This window comes from Tympanuchus pallidicinctus, unplaced genomic scaffold (genome assembly GCF_026119805.1).
Source record: "Tympanuchus pallidicinctus isolate F22 unplaced genomic scaffold, pur_lepc_1.0 scaffold22, whole genome shotgun sequence".
In the NCBI taxonomy this organism is placed as follows: domain Eukaryota; kingdom Metazoa; phylum Chordata; class Aves; order Galliformes; family Phasianidae; genus Tympanuchus; species Tympanuchus pallidicinctus.
In genome coordinates this window covers 13,067,902-13,087,364 of record NW_026294739.1, presented here as the reverse complement: position 1 = coordinate 13,087,364, position 19,463 = coordinate 13,067,902, and the positions used below count along the sequence as shown (strand labels likewise).

Here is a 19,463-nt window from a genome sequence, read left to right as displayed (position 1 = left end):
GCTCCTCCTGCCTTGCCACGTATGGGTTGCGCACGCTGGGAGTGCAGCTGCGGGATCTGTCCCAGGAGACGCTGGGAGCGCCGAGCCGCTGGGCGGCCCGTTTCAGCACCACGGACAGCGGCGCCACCCAACACGGGCAGCGGCTGCGCTCCAGGTGCGCCGCGGGCACGGCGGGATGCGGCGCTGCTCGGAGGTGCAGCTTCTGCTCTGTGCTCCGACCCATCCGATGGCACACTGCATGCCTTTGAAAACGTTGTGTAGTGCTCACGCTTCCGTTAAGAACGACAGAAACCGGGGAATAATGTGGTGATGGTGGTGGAAGATGTTGGATGTGTAAGTAGGACTTTTAGATGTTCGTTTATTAGAGCGTGTTCTCTCACTGATAAGTTTCTGAGGAGGGTATTGGGAGTTTCAACTAACCGTGCCTGTATCACTGGTGCAATCTGTGAGTGGGGATTTTGAATGAATCGAGAAAAAGTTAAGGCTCAGCCCAGGTACTCGTGCCCCTGGTGATTTTTATAGTCTGTTGCTTGCACTCCACTCTTGTGTTGATTTCCCTGGGCTGCAGTGCACGTAAATATCTGGCCTCGAAATAACTCAATAATGCACAAATAATGGAGCAGAGGAATGATAGGAGAGATTGTATTTTAGGTGAATCGTGGCTCATCCAAAAATTGTTTATAGACTGCCCTCTCTTACGGGATGTTATCTACCTGGCAATAAGTCAGGATGTTTATGAATTAACTGCTAGACTTACTGTCTTTTCTATAGGCCAAATGAGTTTAAAGATTAGGGTTCACTTTGTATCTCTTCATTAGCAATAAAAAAATCTCACATTTCAATGAAAAATAGATCTCTCTGGTCCCGACTGGTGTGTGGTTGCTAATAAACCTTCCCACAATCAGAGAAGAAAGTTAATAAGTAATGTAGTCTTACTTTTGGTGTCGACTACAGCTGACTAAATGGAGATTTATGCTCTTTACTCGTGCTTTTCTTTCATCTTCAGTCTCTTTACATCACAGCTCGGTACTACTTTATAATTCATCACTACAGAATCAAAATCAAGAGTACACTGAGTACTATGATGAGTCAGGTCACCCTTGATCACAGTGCTCAACTGACTAGGAAAGAAGGTACAGGTCTATTAAGTGATAGTCTGATGCTGCAAAAGCAACAGAAGAAAAGCACAGCACTTCCCTCTGCCTTAGTTGCTTTGTAGCATGGAATCCATTTGAGTCTAAACAGTGATGGATCACCAAAATGCACTGTGCAAGCTTAGACTGAACCTGGCATGTGCATGGCTGTTGTATGTTGACTTCTACTGTATTGTGATCCTTTTTTTGTGGGCACTTGTTACCAGGAAGTAAAGGTTCCTCTCAGTCTTCTACAGAGCCACGTAAGCTGTAGGTGTTACCTTGCGCAATGTGAGCAACAGGTCTTCTGTTTAATAGATGCTTAAGTGTGAAGGTGTGGGCAGATATGCACCAATTAGATGTTATTTGGAGTTTTATTAGGCATAACTTAATGACGCGGGTAAAATTGATGTTTACGGATAATCACAGTGCTTTTCAATCACAAAAATCAAAACATGGAGTGTTAAATTAAATTGCTACTGTTAGCATACATTCTTAAAAACGTGGGTTGTTTTAAATGGTGCAGCTGCACATTACATTCAGAAAATAAATGAACCTCAAATAAAAAAATAAAACAAATATGTTAATACAAAATGGATATTTACAGATAACGAAGTTCACCACTGTCCAAAGAACCTCCCAGTCAGGCTTCCCCATCCTAGACACTTACATGCCTGAGGCTGCTCCTAGGCAAGAAGGAACTTCTCACATTTGCAGCAGCAAGAATAATGTTTTCTTGTTAAAACTGTTATGAACTGGTTCATGGTGTAGAAATCAAAGCACAAAAACAAACAGGTATACCAGAGCTGATATCAGAACCTAGAACCCATTCTGCTTATAGAGTAATAAAAAAAGCAAAAGAATTTCAGTACTCATCTGGAGGCCGACTTGCTTATTGTGCATTGGTGTTAGAACAGCTTGTCTGCACTGCTCAAAAAATGATGCTGTTATGGGAAAAGAAAAAATAACCCTTTATTTGCTTGTATGTCTTTTGTTTCCTTTCCAGTGTGCTCCTTCCATAGCAATCAGCAGTACTGTTCCCATGGAGCAGATGACAGACAACTTTTCTCAACCAGGTGTCCAAACCAGAACTTTGAGTTTGTATGTGCAAACAAGGAGCAGCACCATGGGACTCTCTGCCCAGATGAGCTCCAGTAAACCAAGCTCAGACAGAAATCCCTACCACAAGATCTATGCCTTCACGCTGAGCAAAACTCAGGAGCTCACAACAAACAAAGAGGATACACTCAGGTGCATAATTCACTGAACTATGTTCCTACATCTACAGATTATTTACTATGACAAGAGGACCGGCCATCTTTGTACAAAATGCTCTAGAGGTACAAGAATTGTTTGGTTCCACTGAAACCCTACTTGGGATTGTATCAAAGATGTGACAGCTTTGTGCTGGTTCTTTGCAGAAGTTTTCACGTGAAGTGATCTGAAAGATGTGGAAGGGAAATGTCAAGCGGAGAAGTATTTTCTCTCTTTAGAGAAAACAAAACCTGATTAAATGTTTGCTGACAAAACAAATAATGTATTTGCTACTGCTGTTCACTGATAGCATTCGAACACGACGGCAGTAGTATCCAGTAGCATTAAAATATATAGAACTTTCTCATGTAACTTTTACAGCTGCTTGGAAGACATGGTACGTACAGCTATGTTGAGTGTAATCCTCTGGTCACACTTCTATTAGCTATACGCTGTTCATTCCACATCACCACACAAAACAGGGTTTCTCATCACTTATTCAAGTCAAGGTCAGGCATTTTCTAGACAGTCACACACACCAATAAAAGCTCTGGTGACAAGCGTTTTCTTCAGTGCTACCTTATAAAGTAAGGCAAGAGGAGATCAGCAGAAAAGAACTGCCTTGAGAAAGAAATTAGCTGTTTGTAGGACAGTTTTGTTTTTTTTTTCTGCTTCCATTTGAATACAGAAAAGTGCTATAGAAACAGTGGTCTTGTCTGACCAGATTTATCAGCTGGCCACATTTTTACTGACTACAACAAAAGCCCAGAACAAATTACTGTATTTATTCCCTGTGTGGTGGTGGTATTTTTATTTCAGTGCAATACTGCCTACAATCAATGTTTTCAAATTAGCTATTGTGGGAGTCTGCTCTACGACTTCAAAGTAACTAGAGAAATACAGTTATTTAAGTCTTTTGGGAAACCACTACATGGAGAATCCCAAATACTGCAATTCTAAGGCATGAGAGATAGTTTTATCCTTCAAAAATAAAATACCTAGTTGTCTATAGAAAAAAAAATATGCCCACTGGAAGGAAATGCCCACATGTGGTTATTTTTAAATTATCTAAGTGCTTCCTTATCTTACTGGGGCTATTCTGAAAGCCAGAATAATAAACTGCTCCCTTCATTTCCAATACTTAAGTATCAAAATACTATATAGCAGAAAACAAAGGTAATATGAAGCATTACCAGTGAACTTACTTCATGTCAGTTGACTTCATATAATTAGTAGTATTTAGAAAAAAATAAAGTCCTGCACAGTGCTGGAGCACCTTCTTGTCAGAGGTTTTTAAAGCATCCTTAAGGCAGTCATAGTCTTCGCTATGCCTGCCTGTCACTGCTGCCTGATAAAGACACGGAGAGGTAAGAGATGGTGCTGAAGGTTGTAGTTTCCAAACACTAACCACTATGTGATACTGCCTCTCCAAGCTAGGAGAAATGTAAACATTTCCCACAGGAAGCATGAAAGATAGAATGGAAAGAGGAAGCAGACCTTACTCTGGGCTGAGGTTGACTTCAGGTAAATCTCTGTACGATCTCATAAATCAGGACAAAAAAGTAAACAAGTTGTTCCCTAGAAACAAAACCTCTGGTTTCACAAGTGCAAAATAGATGAAATGAAGCTGTACAAAGCACTTTTGAAGCCAGGAGTGGCTTCCTTCTATGAAAGCATCCAGTCTTCAGCTGGTGAAGGGGGAAGAAAATCAGTGAAAAGACTAGTGGGATGGTGCAGCTCAGGGGAATGCATCCTTTGCAGAAAAAGTGCTCTGAGTGTGCATTAACCACAGATGAGAAAATGTCTGCCACAAACACCATGGGCCAGGGCATTAGCTGGTGGTGGCAATGTCACTATTCCAACTGCATCTCCAAATCTAGTTCTTGTTCTGTAGCTTAAGTTGATGAGAAACAGGGCTCTAACTTCTAAAACTCCTTTTATCTGGCAGGTAAAAGACCTTTACATAGGTCTTTTACATACAAAACGTAACAGAGAGAACACTTTTAATCAGAGCAGAGGAAAATCTCCTAAATTTGATGAATCACTTGCAGTTATGTAGCCTCCAGGCAATAGAAGCAAGTCTTATCTTTTTTTGAAGAGCCCTCAGAAAACAACAGCACCATGTGACTGTGAGTAGGTCAAGCTAATGTAACATACAAACAAAAATGCATGGGTTGCCTTAATCCAAGGCAATCTATGTAGCTAAGAGAGACCCAAATCACTCAGATACTGCTGATCCTCAGCCAGAGACTGATGTCATTTTTGTCATTTGTGAATGTCAGAGAGATGCTGTTTCCAAAGTGTATTCTCCAATCCCTTCCGCCTTGATGAATGTGGGCGCAATCATCAGTGCTGAAAGTAGTCGAGGCTGACAGTCATCAGTTAACAAGGAATAACTGATGATAGAAAAAACGCGATGCAGGAAAAAAGCATGCTTCTCAACACAGGCACGAGAGAAGTATGTCCTGTCTGTACAATGGGCCTAGGGCAGATGTATGTCCCACTGTGATCTGGAGCCACATCTGTGAAAATCTGGGAGGGAATCATGAGCATGTGTGTAAAAGCAGCATTTAACAGAGCCCAGAAGGACTTCTTTCTGAGAGACAAGGCTGAACTTGTCTTGATCACAAGATGAAGTGTCTGTTTCCTACATCCCTCACGGCTGACCCTTGACACAGGTGCCTTATTCAGCCTGTTTAGGCACCCAGGTGAATCTCCATCCTCCATCATCTTCTCTGCGCACAAAAGCTTGTCCTTGTTGGAAGGTGTGTGTTCTCACATTGCGGTGAGGACTTAGAAATGTTGTGAAGGCCACTTCTGTTTTGTTAGGTGACAAATTGTTAGTCAAATATGGCAACTCATAGGCTGGAAGGGAGGAAATGCTTGGCTCCGGTGAGGAGGTGTGTGGTGCTGAAGGAAACTGAGAAAGGAAGGAAGAGTCCTCACTGTATGGATGGGTGCTGTCAGCTGGAGGCATGTGGCTGCAGCGGTATGCTGCTGCCACTGCTTCACTGTGGTCATAGTCGATGGCTTCACCAGGGCTAAGGCAGTATGTGTCTTTTCCAAGGTCCGAAGTCAAGGCACTGTAGTTAGCTGAAGATTCATCAATGGTGTTGACGTCTTTTAATCCTAAAGTCTCCAAGACCCAGCTGTCCACAGCAGGGCTGGCTTGCTCTTCACAGGCAGAGAATTCATTAAAGAGGTTCCTTCTAGCTTTAGAAGCATGAGGAGTTTCTTGAAGAGCAAAGCAGTAGTCCTCTTTTAATCTCTTTTTGGTGTTTTTGAGAATAGTAGAGGTTTTTTGGCTGTGGCAGGATAGCACTTTCTATTAAAAATAAATTGAAAAATGGAGAGAGGTTAAAAGCTGATTTTTCTAATTAGCAGTAAACAACATATTTCTGACCTTTAACGTTAGATAAATAAGACAGTTACCACTGTCTCTGTAAAAGATACTTTCTTCCACCCTTCCTCCTTAGACGCATGGATATGACTAATTATTTTGACCCTACAGCTTCTGCAACAACATAGTCTCTATAAGAGAAGAATTTGACAATGTCAATAAGGCCTGTACTTTGATTGCATTCTCACTCAGTAAGGCGTGAAACGAGAGCTCCTGCCTGGCTGTGCTTCTGTGTGCTGCATTTGGCAGGTGAGTGCTGGGGGGGAACATGGCAGCATGACAAAGAGGGAGGATGCTGAGGTAAGTCATGCTGGGGCAGGTGTGATCTTGGCTAGGGAGCTCGTGGAGCTGCAGCTGCCATGACTTTAAGAGTTTCTTTTCACAGGAAACTCTGGAATAGGTGTTCTTTGTTTTTTAAGAAGATCGGTGTTCTCACTCAAATAAAATGTACCACTGGAAGGTGACAGAAATGAATCATAGAACATAAATCATCTAAAATGTTAAAAAAAAAGATAAGAAAAAGCTTTTCAGAAGGGGTAAATGACAAAGCAGGCAAATTCAAGGAATATTTTGATACATTCCAATTTGAACTTTTCACCGAAGAAACAGATTTGGGACATAACACTATTACTGTCCTCTACTTAGAACCTAAACTTAACCATGCTATGGGCTATATTGTCTGCACAGTTTGAACCTAATAGGATCTCACCAGGCAGGTTGTCTGCACTCCTAGACCTTCCATGTATTTGAATGGCATGTATCTATTCAATTTGTTTCTCTTGCACACGACTTTACAACAGCTCTGAACACAATACCTTGGCTTTTTCTTCTAAACATTTAACCAGGGCAGAATTCAGGTACTGTCGGAGGTTATTATTTTCTTCATGTAACCTAGCAAGTTCCTCTTCCTTCTGAAGCAAAGTGTCTTGAAGCTGTGGAACAGAGATACTGATGAATAGGTGTTGACTCTGTAACTTAATAGCAATTGCCCTATGGTACAGGCTGCTTGGATTTGATGAACAGGGTGTTTGCTTTGCGAACTCAACCCATCCCCTTAAGCCTCTTGCCTCTGTTAATCTAAGTGGCATGACTGTTCAGTTTTCACTTTTGACTTCTTTTATTCTTTATCAAGTGTTTGAAAAGATTACTCTGGGGAAGGAATTTATTTAAAAAAAAAAAAAAGACTAAGTGCAGAATAACAGCATTAAAGAATTACGGGTGAACAGCCAGAAACCGTCACGGTCAAAACAGCAGTTACCAGATCTCCTCCTGAGATGCAGCAAGCATCCCTTTACATCCCTTTCATTCCACTCTGTAGTTGGTTGGTGGGGGAAAGGAGATGGAGCTGCAGGCAAACAATTGATGGTGCTTGTATGCAGAAAGAAGATGCAACTGCCATTCTTTACAGTAAAGTGCTACTCAGGTACTCCTTCAATCCTGGACACCACCCTGCAAAGTGAAGTTCATGTACCTAAGACCTGGTCCCAGCAACTGAACAAGTATGTTTTATTTGCAGAGCCCTAACAGAGAATGGGTCTTTGCAGAGACCTCTGCTTCCTGACCTCTGCTCTGGAAACTCTGTTAAGAGGACTAAGGAGCTCCAGTGATGGATCCCAGAGACCTGCTGACCACAGGATGATAATTTAAATGATTGAGGTAGAATCAGAGGTAGATTGAGGTAGAATCAAAGAAAGCACCCTAACAAGGGTTCGATTACAGGGACCTTAAAGATAGTATAAAAGTTTCTATCATCTTCATTATATCAAAATACCATCCCAAGTATCTCATCAGAACGATCTTTCTGGGATTCTTCATCTGGAACTGGCCAGTATCATTCTGCTGCTTGATGTGATTTGCAAAGAAAAGAGGGAAAATAACAAGGAAATGCTTGTTGGTTAAAATGATTGATCCTTCACGTGAGTAGGTGATTCTGGGGAACAAAGTCCCATGACAGTAATCGTCATGGGTTCAGGAAGACATAGATAATATATTTCTAATCAACAGCATGAGGTTCTGCAACATCAGAGCCTAAGGGATTCCCCAGCCGTGTCCCTGGGCTTCTGCGGCGGTATGAAAGGAAAGATGTACAGGGAACCCCATTCTAGCTTCGTGAAATGACACGGGGGGGAAGGGGGGGGGACGCTCACGTCAAGAAAAGACCAAAAAACGCCCGAAAGCAGAGAAAGGCGAGTCTGCCACTGCCATTCGGGGAGCGGGGCCGTTACCTGCTTGTTCCTGTAGAGCTGGGAGGACAGCTGGTCTCCCCGCCACGCCTCCTCCTGGCCAACGAGCTCGGGGACGAAGAGCCGGCCTGTGCGACAGCACAGCGGGGTCAGACCGCTCCGGCCGGCCGGGGCTGGACCCCTCGCCCCCCGCCAGCGCGCACTTACCCGGCGGCCGCGCTTCCCGCCGGCCCTGATCGTGCTCGGGCGGCTCCGCGGCGCAGACGGCGGCCCACGTCTCCTTGGAAACCCCGGCGGGGACGGGCCAGGGGCGAGCGCAGCCCTGGCCCCCGAGGAAGCCCGGCTCCGGGCACGGCCGGCTGCTGCTCTGCGGAAGCAAAGGGTCGTAGCGAAGGGGCGGCCGGCAGCTGAGACCCCGTCCTCTGCGCGTACCGGGGGGGCGGGAGGCGGTGTCAGCCCTGCCCCGGCGCTCCCCCCCGGGCCAGCTGTGGTTCGCTCAGGTGCCCGGCGCAGGGAGCCCCGTGTGCCGCTCCGGGAGCCGGCCGCTTGCTCGCCCCCCTCCCGGCTGGCAGTGCTCCGCAGCCCCCCGCTACCGCCGCTGGGCACCGTGCGGTGCCGCCTCCGCGGCAGAGGGGCTCCAGGCAGAGGTGTGCCGAGAAGAGGGCTGAGTTTCCTGTGATCCCTTGGGAAATATTACTGTCCCGAGCGAGTTTTAGAGGAGGAGGGGAGCTAGACTGTTCTTGGCCAGTCCTTTCCTCCCACCTCGTGGGATCGATTCGTCTCTAAAGCTGCACAATGTTAGCAGTCACCTCCAGGCTGCTTGCTCTACTCTGCCCCCGCGGTTCTACAGGAGTCCCAGACTGCACAGTAGCAGAGCCTGGGGTTGTTTCTTGAGTCACCCCCCTTCCCTCCTCCAAATAAGCACGACGGCGGAGCCTGGAGCCTCGAGAGGGGAAACTGCTCAGCCAAGGGGAGGCACAGCAGCAGAGATTGCTCTTGCAGGTGGTGGAGAGCCGTCTTCCTTCTCCATCTCAGAGGGCACAAAACCTCCTGCAAGCCCCCAAGGCAAAGAGACCAGCTGCTCCTTTTCTGCCTCCAGGTCGAGAGAAATGCAAAGAGCACTTACCATGTTAGTGGTAGAATGAAGTGCAGGTCTTGGGAGTACGTTTAAAGCCCCAGCGAGGTTTAAATGGCTCTGAAGGAGGGGGAGAGGGGGGAGACCGAGGAGGCGAGTTTAATCTAAAGGAGCTCCCAGTGACGCCTCAGAGCTCTCCTGAAACCCAGCAATCTGATTTGGTGCAAAGCTGTCAAACTTGTGACGTGAATAAACAGCAAACTTGCTGAAATCAAAGTCATTCTGGTCCCACAAATCAACACAAGGAAGGAGGGAAAAGAAAAGAAGGAGAGAAGGAAAAAAGCCTCCACACACTTCAGGACAGCACTGAGCTAGGGTGTCTGACTTTCACTCTGGGAAATGAGGAGGGATCCTGGGAAGCATCCCACATATTCAGAGCAAGGCTGCTGGTGTTTGCTGTTGTTGTGTTTGAGGTTTTCTGTTTGTTTGTTTGTTTTGTTTGTTTTTAGTTTTGATTTATTTGCTTGATTTTAAAGCTTTGCTTGCAGCTGTAAAATCCAGCAGGAAGAAGCATGTTTGATCAGCATGTCTGGCTAACGGAGTGGGTTTTCCATGGCTTCCCAGGGATGTGTAGAAGCAAACGTGATCCAAGCAGCTCTGTGAGCAGTTTTGATGAGGAAGAAGGTGCAGATTTCAGAACAACACAGTCTGCAATGACACTGAAACAGTCTCACTTTATAGAGAATCAGTTTGCTGTTAAGCCTCGGGCTTCCTGGAGGAAACCTGAGGATAAAAATGCAGTATAAATGGTGTAAAATTTACTATCACAACTGTAATATAGCAAAAGTCACATGCGGGTGTATTTAAGATTGTCTGCATATACAGTCTGTTTAGAACTGACTCAAATCAATTCCATGACAATCAAAATCCATAAGTAGGCTTGAAATTGTCCCAGGGGAAACAACAACAACAAAAAAGACAAAACAAAATCTGAGGATAGTCTGCACAGGGGTTGGTGTGAATAAAGCTACCAGCAGAGCAGTTAGTCAGTCGAAATCCTGCTCCTGTCATGGCTAGAGCTGTTGAAGGGGGGTAACCCAACCTGCTTGAGGATACAATCTGCAACCAGTCAAGGGTGAGGCTGAGCCAAAAGCAGGCCAGGCTGGTGTATGGGATGGCTTTTCATTTCCCCCCCCCAGAGGATGCTTGGTGCTGTTACCGTATGAGCAAGGCTCAGGGACAATAAAAACCAAGAGGGCTGCTTGTCAACCATTCTTTTCTTACTGGCATACTTTCCTAGGTTGCTGCCCAAGGTAAACTGGCAGCAATGCCAAATTAAATCACTGCCATCACCTCCCTTGATTATGTTTTCTTCCAACTCAGATATTTTATAAAGGGCTCATGCTCCAGAGCCACACCACACCCGGCCTCTGGTCACCTGGCTACAGCAGCTTTCCAAACTCCAGCTCTGCATTCAATATACTCAGTAACTACTACAATATCCCACACTCTTTGGGTGCCAGTGCCTCTTCTGCTTGGCTGGAAGGACTCTAGCAAGGAACACAATCTCTATAAAATGCTTTCAAAGGGCATCAAAGTTCTGCACTACTGTTCTTAGTGTGTTTTACTCCCTTTTCCCCCTAGTTGGATGACTTGGAGGCCTCCTAGAGCACTGTGGAAGCGCAGGCTTCCCCACCTCAGGTGAGGATGGTGATCCCCAGGCCAGGAAGGGCCTGTAGGCAGCAGGCAAAGCCAAGAGAGACTAGAGCTCAAGGCTGTGGGCACCTAACAGGAGCAGGCCTGATCCAGGCAGCCTTGAGGGCAGACAGCAAGCTCCCCAGAAGTGCTTCTTGAGGCACTAAGGCCCCACGGGGCCTCCTTGGCCCCAGCAGCCCCTTTGCACGCCGCAGCCCTGGCCTCAGGCCGCCCGAGAGAGCGGCCATCTTGGGGCAGCTGTAGAGGCACTCGAGCGCCGGCTCCGGCCATTGGGGGAGGCGATCGGTCCTAGTGACGTCATCACTACGCGCCAGCACAGCGGGGGGAGGAAGTAGTGGCTGCGAGGGGTGTTTCTGAGCGTCCTGTTTGGGCGCGGATCTTCGTGCCTCCACGTGGGCCTCTCTTGGCGTCTGCACGCGGCCTGGGGGCAATGTCCGGCCCTGAGGGGCAGGTGGAGAGGAGTCTGCAGTGGGGAATATGGTGGAGCGGGTGTCCCTGCATAAGGCTTGCCCCCTGTAGGCTCCCCGGTCATCCTTTTAGTCACAGACTGCCCCAAAGCAGACCAACAGACGCAGAGTTTCCTTCCTGCTTTGTGGGTGTGGGGACAGGTGCTGCTGGTCCACAGCTGCTGCTAGATGGCTGTTTTCCTGGCACGGTGCTGGTGGCTGTGTCTCTGCTTCCTCTCAGCAGAACTTAGTGCTCAGGCATGCTGTTTGCTTCTGAGAAGTGGAGTGACAAGTATGGACGCTCTCTTTGATTGAAAATGAGGTATGAAGTAAACCTGTGTTCACCTCATTGTTGCATCTGTGGAGCTGACATCATATTGTATTTTACTGTTGGCTTTTCTTTCACTGCTCAGATAATTCTTTTTGAGTCCCTGCGCTGTGAGAATTAAGGATGGTATGTGGGTAAAAGACACCGAAACAGAGCCTAGGTTCCCATAGGTTTGATGCCTGACTTCCTGTCCAGGAAAGGCAAATGCAGTTGGTCTAAGAGGGAAAAAGCTAATTTTGCAAACTGGCGTGTGGATGTCACAAGTGATGATAGAAAAGCTTCAAGTCATGGCAGCAGTTACACATAAATATATTGTGTAAAACAAGACCCAGTAACAATCACTTGCTAATTCTACTGTTTGAGACAGCTGCTTGCTTTCAGGGCTCTTACTGCTTGTTGTAGTTAATCTTGCACTTCAGTTGCAAATAACATTCAAGGATGAAATGTTTATGAAGACTTCAGTATTACTGTTGGATTCAGTAGAGATATGCTTATTGGTGTTTTAATATCTAGTATGTTCTTTAAATATGATTTTTCTTATTGTAATGATGAAAGTAATCTTCCTGGGATCTTTATTATGTGACTCATTTCTATGTAGAAATGGCTACAAAATTACATTTGGATCTTTGTGAAAAGACGGTAAAGAGAAGAAACAGTATATTTGCATGTAGTTGAAGTCAGCTTTTATACCAAACTTACCTCTCTGTGTTACTTTTCATGCTAACACCTGCACAGGTGTGCAGACTCACTCCAAATCGCCTTCATTTATTCTGTCAAGTTGCTGCTACAGTGCTTCTCATCACTCTTAGGAATGATTGGTCCATCAGCAGCAAAATAAGGACTGACATAATATGCCCAGGTATTGATCAGATAATTAGGTACTTGAGTTATCTGGCGTTTGCAGGAATCTTTCCTGTTTTGAACTAAAGGTGTGATTAATTAAGCCTGTTGAGACTAATTTGCGAGAATGCTTTTTAATGGAAATTTATTCAGATAAAGGTCCTGATTATTTTCTGCTCAGTCTTCCTCCAGGAGCACAAGCCTGAAAGGCACTTCCCAAATCCAGTCCCCCACTGTTTACTTTCGTAAACTTTCCAGTCCTGCTCTTAAAACTAATTAGGTTTGTTTCCTTATGTTGTTCCCACTGTGAGGCTACACCATACTTTCTGAGCTCTGACAGCTAGATGCTTTCTAGTCTCCAATCTGAACGTATTCATAGCAGATATAATCCCTTTTATCCTTGTGCCAACATCTTGCTTTAGTTTAGGCAGTCCTCTGTGGTGTTTGTCCTTGATGTCTTTGCAAAGTGCTACCCATACTGTCTTTTCCTATGTTTTTTAGGTCAAATAAGGCAGGTTCTTTTATAGTTTTCTCATTGTGTATATACACCACAGGGACCATCTCAAAGGGTGTTCCAGCTGATGTTAACCTGTTTTTCAGATGAGTAACCACGATTAATCTGTCTGCTGTTTAATTTTAGAAAAAAGCATTGGTAAATCTTTTATTTTTTGCTGATACATTTTAGGCTGAACTTTGTTTTCCATTACTGTCTCCCATGAGTGACCTGTTGGAAATTACTGTCAACTGGCAGCATATCCACCTGTGGTCTTCATTTGTTGCAAATGCAGATTGTCAGACTGAGCCCTCAGTGCTACTGGACCCAGTTCTTCTCCTTTGATACTATCTAGTACTGTGGCATTTCACATGTACTTGGAAGCAATCAAATTCAAAAGGTAACTTCAGGGCTCTAAAAACCATAACAGTTTACCTGTAGCTAATACTGGATTTTCTTACAGTGAGGGTAATGAGTTGATGGATAAATGTGTGCCATCTGGTTGTCATTCTTGTGGTGGCTACGAAACGTTGTTGGAAATGAAGGCACACAGTATATTTAGGTATTTATGACTGGGTTTCTGATGCATTCTGGGTGAGATGTATTCCTGAAACATCTCCAGAAGTGAATTTGGCATTACCAGTGTTTAGTTTGCTGTGTTCTGAAAAGGACTTTTTTTTTTTTTTTAACTCTTCTAATTAAATAAGATCTGTTTTAGGAGCAGCATGGAAAAAGGGTAACATTATAATGATATGGAATCTTAATTTGAAGAATGGATATTATTTGATGTGTTGCATTTAAATAATGAAAAAACAGATGCATATCTGTCACTTTCATTTCATCTTGAATGGTTGTTGTGGTATTTGTGGTCTTTTAGAAAGTGTCTTAGAGTGTTGAAGGTGCTGAGGAGCTTATATGCCTCCAAATTTGCAGTCACCTTCCCCATTATTCTCTGAACAGCAGCAATGCAAGGAACTGATTATCACCCAATGCAGACACTAGGATTTTGAAGGTATGTTCTTTATAGAACACACTTAATTTTGAAGTGGAAAATCACATTACCACTGTGTCAGGCTGTCTTGTAAAAATAGATTTCCATGAATTTGTAGCCATACTTCAGATTTACCTCCAAAACATGAAACTTTTATGCAAGGTAACATGCTTCTTAGGCATAACAATATCTTTGCAGATGAAGTACGTAGTCAGTGTGTTTGAATAATTGAGTGATATTTGTGTGCCCTGTGTTGTGTGCACAAGTGTTCCACCATCTTCTGTTCATCTTGGTTCTCTCCTATGGATGTAAGTGTTGTTTTTAAAAGAGATAGAAGTTCAATTATTTAAACCATGGGTATCAACCTATTGTGATCCAGAACTGGGAGGGACTTATGAGTCATCTTGTCCCTTTTCCTGCTTTCCTTACACAGTCAGTTCATAAAAAAACCCTCACAAGTTTTCTCTTACAACACTGGTACTACGTCTTACTCCTTGGCAGTTCAAAATACTACTCTGACTTCCCATCTAAATTTATTCAAGAGATTTATGTCTCCTCTGCCACTTTTGGATTATGTGTTATGTGGTTCTTTTTCATCCTGTGTGTTTGCCATCTTGATGTGCTTCTAAACAGTAATCTATGTTGATTTTGTCTGATTCTCTGTAATCATTTTTCTGCTTTCCTGATCATCTGAGAAGCAGCATACTTCTTGCTGTTAGATCTCATCTTTCCTCAGTGTGAGTGACCATATTTTTCCACAGTCTTCTAGATTTCAGTCCATCTTATCTCCAGATACAGGAGTGAAGAATTATCCCTTGAAATGGAAAGATGAAATGAAAAAAAGTGCTGTTTTTAGGCAGCGTGAGATGTATTTGTGTAATTCACTGCTATACATTGTTGTTGAATGTCAGAGCATCATGATAATAAAAAGAAACACTTTTCATTCTGTAATTTTCTTGTGGATATTCTGTCTCAGGAGGACACTGCAGTGATGTAGTTTTCTGTGGGCATGTTAACTCAGGTCATTCTCTGCATCTTTGTGTTTCAGTTCCTCACCTGTCAGTCAGGAATAGAGTGTCTGCTTAGATGTTATATTAGTGTAATCAAAAATATGCTCGTGTAGCCCCTGGCCAAATGAATCCCTTTGTTCTTGGCTATTACCAAGGGCTCCCTAAATCAATGCTAATTTTAAACAACAAACTTTTTTCATGAATTTTTGGGACTATATGGGAGTTTTAGCATCAACCTTGGTGTGGTTTTTGAACTGAAGCCTCCTGGCACGGCATCAGCAGCATACTACTACCATATTTATTTTTCTGGCCAGAGATTGCCCTGAACAGAGTTGCCATGCTGCAGCTAAGTAACCTCTTCATCACAGAGTGGTGAGTGTGCCGTGTACACAAGTGCACTGAAGTAGACCCATGGTTAAAAGAAGATCACAATGGCAGTTTCCTATGACTGCATTATGAGGGTTGACCATCACCATTTTGGTGAAACTGCTGAGTGTTATGAGTGAAACAACGGTGTGCTGAGAGCCGTGTTTTTCTCCATGGTGTTTTGTATTGAAGTCAAGCTATTTTTGCAGGGAGATCTGCCAGAAGAGCTTAGCTCATGGGTTTCATGCAATGGAATGAATTTTCCTGGGACTAAATGCAGAGTTGAATGGAGTTGTGTGTAATCAGCTGCGGGTGTGTGCATCTGCCTGCTTCATGACCTGGTCTGTGAGCTATCTAGTGTGCACTGTGCTTCCAGTGCCTACGTCCTGGGCTTCACATTTAGAACTGCTTTTCCTCTCAGCTAGTGCTCGGGAGTTGGCAGTCTGGCTCCCCTCCATCTCTCTTTGGGTGCAGTGCTGGGCACTTTCCATTCTTGGCTGACGACTGGGAGGTTTGGCAGAGGTCTCTGATCTGAGTAAATATATGTGAGGGCATCTCTTCACTGCCGAGCTGTATAGCATTGCCTGTCCTAATCAATAATGGATGAAAGGTCTTAGGATGTGTGGAAATGTGTTGGGGGTCAGAAGGTGAAGGATGTTGTTGTCACAAGCTGAGAAAGATGTCAGGGTTTTTGTGCATGCTATTCAAAGGCTGAGTTAAAACAGTAAGTCACTAGGGAGACGTTCTAGTAAAGCAGCTCTGTCCGTATACATAAACCCTCCAGCTCCCAGTCCGTGCAGGTAGCGTTCGATGAACTGGTGATGAAAAGGAATTAGCTGGCTGGTAATTCATCTAAAAGATTGGCAGAGGATTTTATAGGCTTACACCAGAGCTGGCTGGAGACAATAATCTCTTTTCTCAAAGAATGCTGAGGTCCTGACGCCCAGCTCGTTGGAATGAAACCTGAATGCTTTTTAATTCTCTGTGAAAGATTTTTTTTTTCCTCACTGGTTTTTGTTTTTAGGAAGGAACAAAATGTTTCATTGTGATTTTGTCAATGATTTTGATATAATGGATTAAAAGAGTAAATGTCTTCCAAATACCAAAGCTTTTTAAAAGAAGAATTCCATTCCAAACACATCAGAGCTGTTTTCTCCTCTGAATTTTTGCTGAAATTTCATTTTAAGGAAAAGTTTACACACTTCGGTGGCAGTGTGAGCTCCCTTGCAGCAATGATGTGCAGCAGAATTTCTGCTAACAGGATTTTTCATACAGTTATACTTTATGCTATCCTAGAGTTGAAAGGGGCAGGGGGGAGGCTTGCGTCCACTTGACAGCCTTTTACAGTGCCAAAGCAATGTAAAAAGGCCTCAGAGTGCATAAGAAACAAGAGAAATCTTTGGTTTTAACTGCCCCTGGATGAGTGAGCAGGATTGATCGATGCCTTACTGTAATTTTACACTTGCACAATTCTATTGCAAACTGTAATAGTACAGAAGAGAAAGAAACAAGGTTAGTACGGTGCTACAGAGTAGGCTTTGGAGAAGGGACATCTGGCTCTAAGTTCTTATGCCACAGTCTCTTGATAGGACTAGAAGGGAAGGAAGCTTAAATGGCAGCTATTAGAGTTACCTGGAGGCTCTAGTGGGCTCTTTTTCATCTTGCTTTTCTATTTCTTCCTGTCAGTCAGAAATGAGACCCCTTGCCAGCCATACAACACTGGTGACTGGTCTGCCATTCACAGGTAACACCAAAGCTCAGCAGTTTCCAGATGTGCACACTAAGATCCTTGTTTGTCAGATCAGCTTTAGCTAACTTTCCCTCTTTTGGTTGGAAAGGAGTATTGTTATTTGAAAAACAGCGAGTTTGTCAGATGTGGTACTTTTCAGTGTCAGCATGTCACCCTCCAAGTCTATTGCTGCTTCTCTCTGCAGAGGGGTGTAGCGTCTGAAGAGGCTGTGGCTTGCAGTAAGAACTGCAAATGTAGGGCTTGTGTAGAAAACACAGTGGTTTCTCTGAGGCACAGCTTTCAGAAAGTGAGTCCTTGTTTCTATGGAGCCTCATCACTCTTGGTTCTGGGGACTTTGTGATAGCCACTGTATTTTTTTGTATACCAATTTAGAACAAAATATGTGATGAAGAAGATGCTATTTTAGATATTCTGCTGATGAATAGCCCTCTGCAAGTGCAGGTATTTTAATTTTCAAGAGTCATATTGAATATATACTGTGAATGAGGAGAGTAATGCTGAAAATGTTTTGATCATCATGCACCTCTGCATGGTGATGTTTAGAAGAACTGTGCAGTATGTGGACACTAGAGGGCTTGCTAGAATCCCTTCTCTGGTCCTGTATGTGCAGGTGGAGCTCGTTCAGTGGGGTCCATGAGGGAATCTTTGCTCAGGTTCTTGCAAGTGAATTTAAGTCTTGAGAGGGAAACTGAGGACTACAAAAACTTAAGGTTCTGCTCACCCAGTGCCTCAGATGGGGCTGTGTAAGAGAGTTCTGATAGTCCCAAATACTAAAGCAAGGAGAAAAGTGACTTTATTCTTGGGACAAGCTTGGAGCACTGTGCAGTTATCTTTCATTTATTCACTGAACACAATTTTCCAACAGCGTATATCCATTAATAAGTCTGACTCTGGATATGTGTGTATATATGTCTCAAACAGTCACATTGTTTAACAGCATTTTCCAAATTCAAAAGAATTGGTTAATTTTGTCTAATGACATTAATGGAGCAATGGAGATGTCAGCCCATTTTTTAAACAAAAGGAAAAAAAGCTTTTTTTTTTTATACTAAATGACTATTGTCCGTGTAGAGAGTGAAATAGCATAAGTCACACTACTTGAGTCTTGAGGCAAACCACAAAGCTTTGGGGTTTTTTGGTTTGGTTTGGTTTTATCTATTATTATTGGATTTTCCCAGGTTCGAATATTAAAAACGTGGTGGTTTTGTTTATTTACTTTTTTGTTTTTGCAACTGTAAGACCTTTAAAGCAGGCATTCTTAGGTGATTGTGTAAATTATTTCATATAATGAAACATCCCTAGTGTGGAAAACAAGAAAGCTTGGGTGTAGGATGGGGATGTGTATTCAGATTCTGCAGACTTGATTTCTAAGGTTATGTTCTGAAGTGTGTATTTCATGCAGGTACTTAAAGTGAAACAAAAAGACCAGGAGACCTCTTTATCTGCTTGTGTTTTATGGGATCTTTGTGACTTTTATGGGATCTTTATGACTTTTAACTATTGCAAATTTTTAAAATGCAACCTTTTTTGGAACAACATAGTTCTGGTTGACTTTAATTCAGGTGTGTCAGTGATGGAGGAGATTTGATGCATGCCTCTGGCTTTGTGGCCAGAAGCACTCCTGGATTTATCAGCATAGAAGAGATGAACCCAGGTAACCAGCCATGTGGCTTCTTGAGATGATAAATTGGAGGAAGATCAGGAGGTAGCAAGACCACAACCACTTCTCACCTGGTAAGTGCATTTCAGAAGATCAGTCGGTCCTGTTGCAGTCTTTGAAAGTGAGGTTTTAGTAGCAGGGTCATGGAGCTAGGGTTTAAATTGATGCTCCCCTCTGATATTCAAAAGGCAGAAAACAGCAGAATTATATGTCAATAAGAAGCCACTCTGGCTTGGATGTGTCAGGTTCTGAGCCTGGCTGAGAGAGTGAATTTGAATAGGACAGAAGTTCTGTGCTGTGGAGAGTGTTTCTAGATGTGCACAGGCAGCTGGGGAGTACTGTCTCTCAAAGACTTTCTAAAATGGGCAAAAAAGAAAGGGTGGTTTTGAGGATGATAGCACTTCCTCTGTCTGTCAGCATCAAGTGCATCTCTTACCAAATACAATTTGCTAATGGAAGCAATGCAAACAGGAACTTACTGTCAGTTACACGTTCAGTACAGGAAGATGATTGCACTAATGATCTCCTGAGGTTCAGACTGGAGCATTGAGCTGCTGTCTAGGCTGCTGGAAATTCAGTTGTTTGTAAGATATACCCTAATCGTGTGACTGTGTACTCAAGAACCAAGTTGAACGCAGTGTTATGCACAGCACACTCACCTCCTGGTTATGTTTCCATCCAGTCTGTCTCACCCTGGTGCTGTTGGCTCTTGTTCCACTTTACCTACTGTCTGAGCTGCTGCTTAACAATGTGTTTAACTGGTTTAGAGACAATGATATCACAGAGTGCCCCCCCTCAGTGTTTAACAATAAACCTTC

The 19,463-nt window shown here is 43.7% G+C and overlaps 2 protein-coding genes across 3 annotated transcripts in view; one reads left to right on the top strand and one right to left on the bottom strand.

Annotated features, from left to right (window-relative positions):
• Positions 1-2,282: 2,282 nt before the first annotated feature.
• The window catches only part of OSTN (osteocrin), a 96,640-nt gene continuing 79,459 nt past the window's right edge, over positions 2,283-19,463 (top strand). The window contains exons 1-2 of one of the 2 annotated variants that reach the window (XM_052686428.1): positions 2,283-2,384; positions 5,899-6,036. The gene's annotated coding sequence lies outside the window, so the exon portion shown is untranslated. Of the gene's footprint in view, positions 2,385-5,898; positions 6,037-18,700; positions 18,720-19,463 lie in introns of those variants that run through there. The other variant, XM_052686431.1, reaches the window with a different exon arrangement.
• On the bottom strand, positions 2,378-12,254 carry GMNC (geminin coiled-coil domain containing). The gene is made up of 4 exons (XM_052685871.1): positions 12,235-12,254; positions 8,013-8,652; positions 6,603-6,719; positions 2,378-5,712 (listed from the first exon to the last, which is right to left on the bottom strand). The coding sequence occupies exons 1-4, from the start codon at positions 12,252-12,254 to the stop codon at positions 5,071-5,073; spliced, it is 1,419 nt and encodes a 472-aa protein (XP_052541831.1). The 3' UTR covers positions 2,378-5,070.

Excerpts from the sequence above, each read along its gene's own strand:
- GMNC (XM_052685871.1), bottom strand. The coding sequence starts at position 12,254 with ATGAAAAGTAACACAGAGAG. Across the intron at positions 8,653-12,234 it reads ATGAAAAGTAACACAGAGAG|GGATCACAGGAAACTCAGCC; the intron begins GTAAGTTTGGTA and ends ATATTTCCCAAG. Across the intron at positions 5,713-6,602 it reads GTTTAGAAGAAAAAGCCAAG|AAAGTGCTATCCTGCCACAG; the intron begins GTATTGTGTTCA and ends TATTTTTAATAG.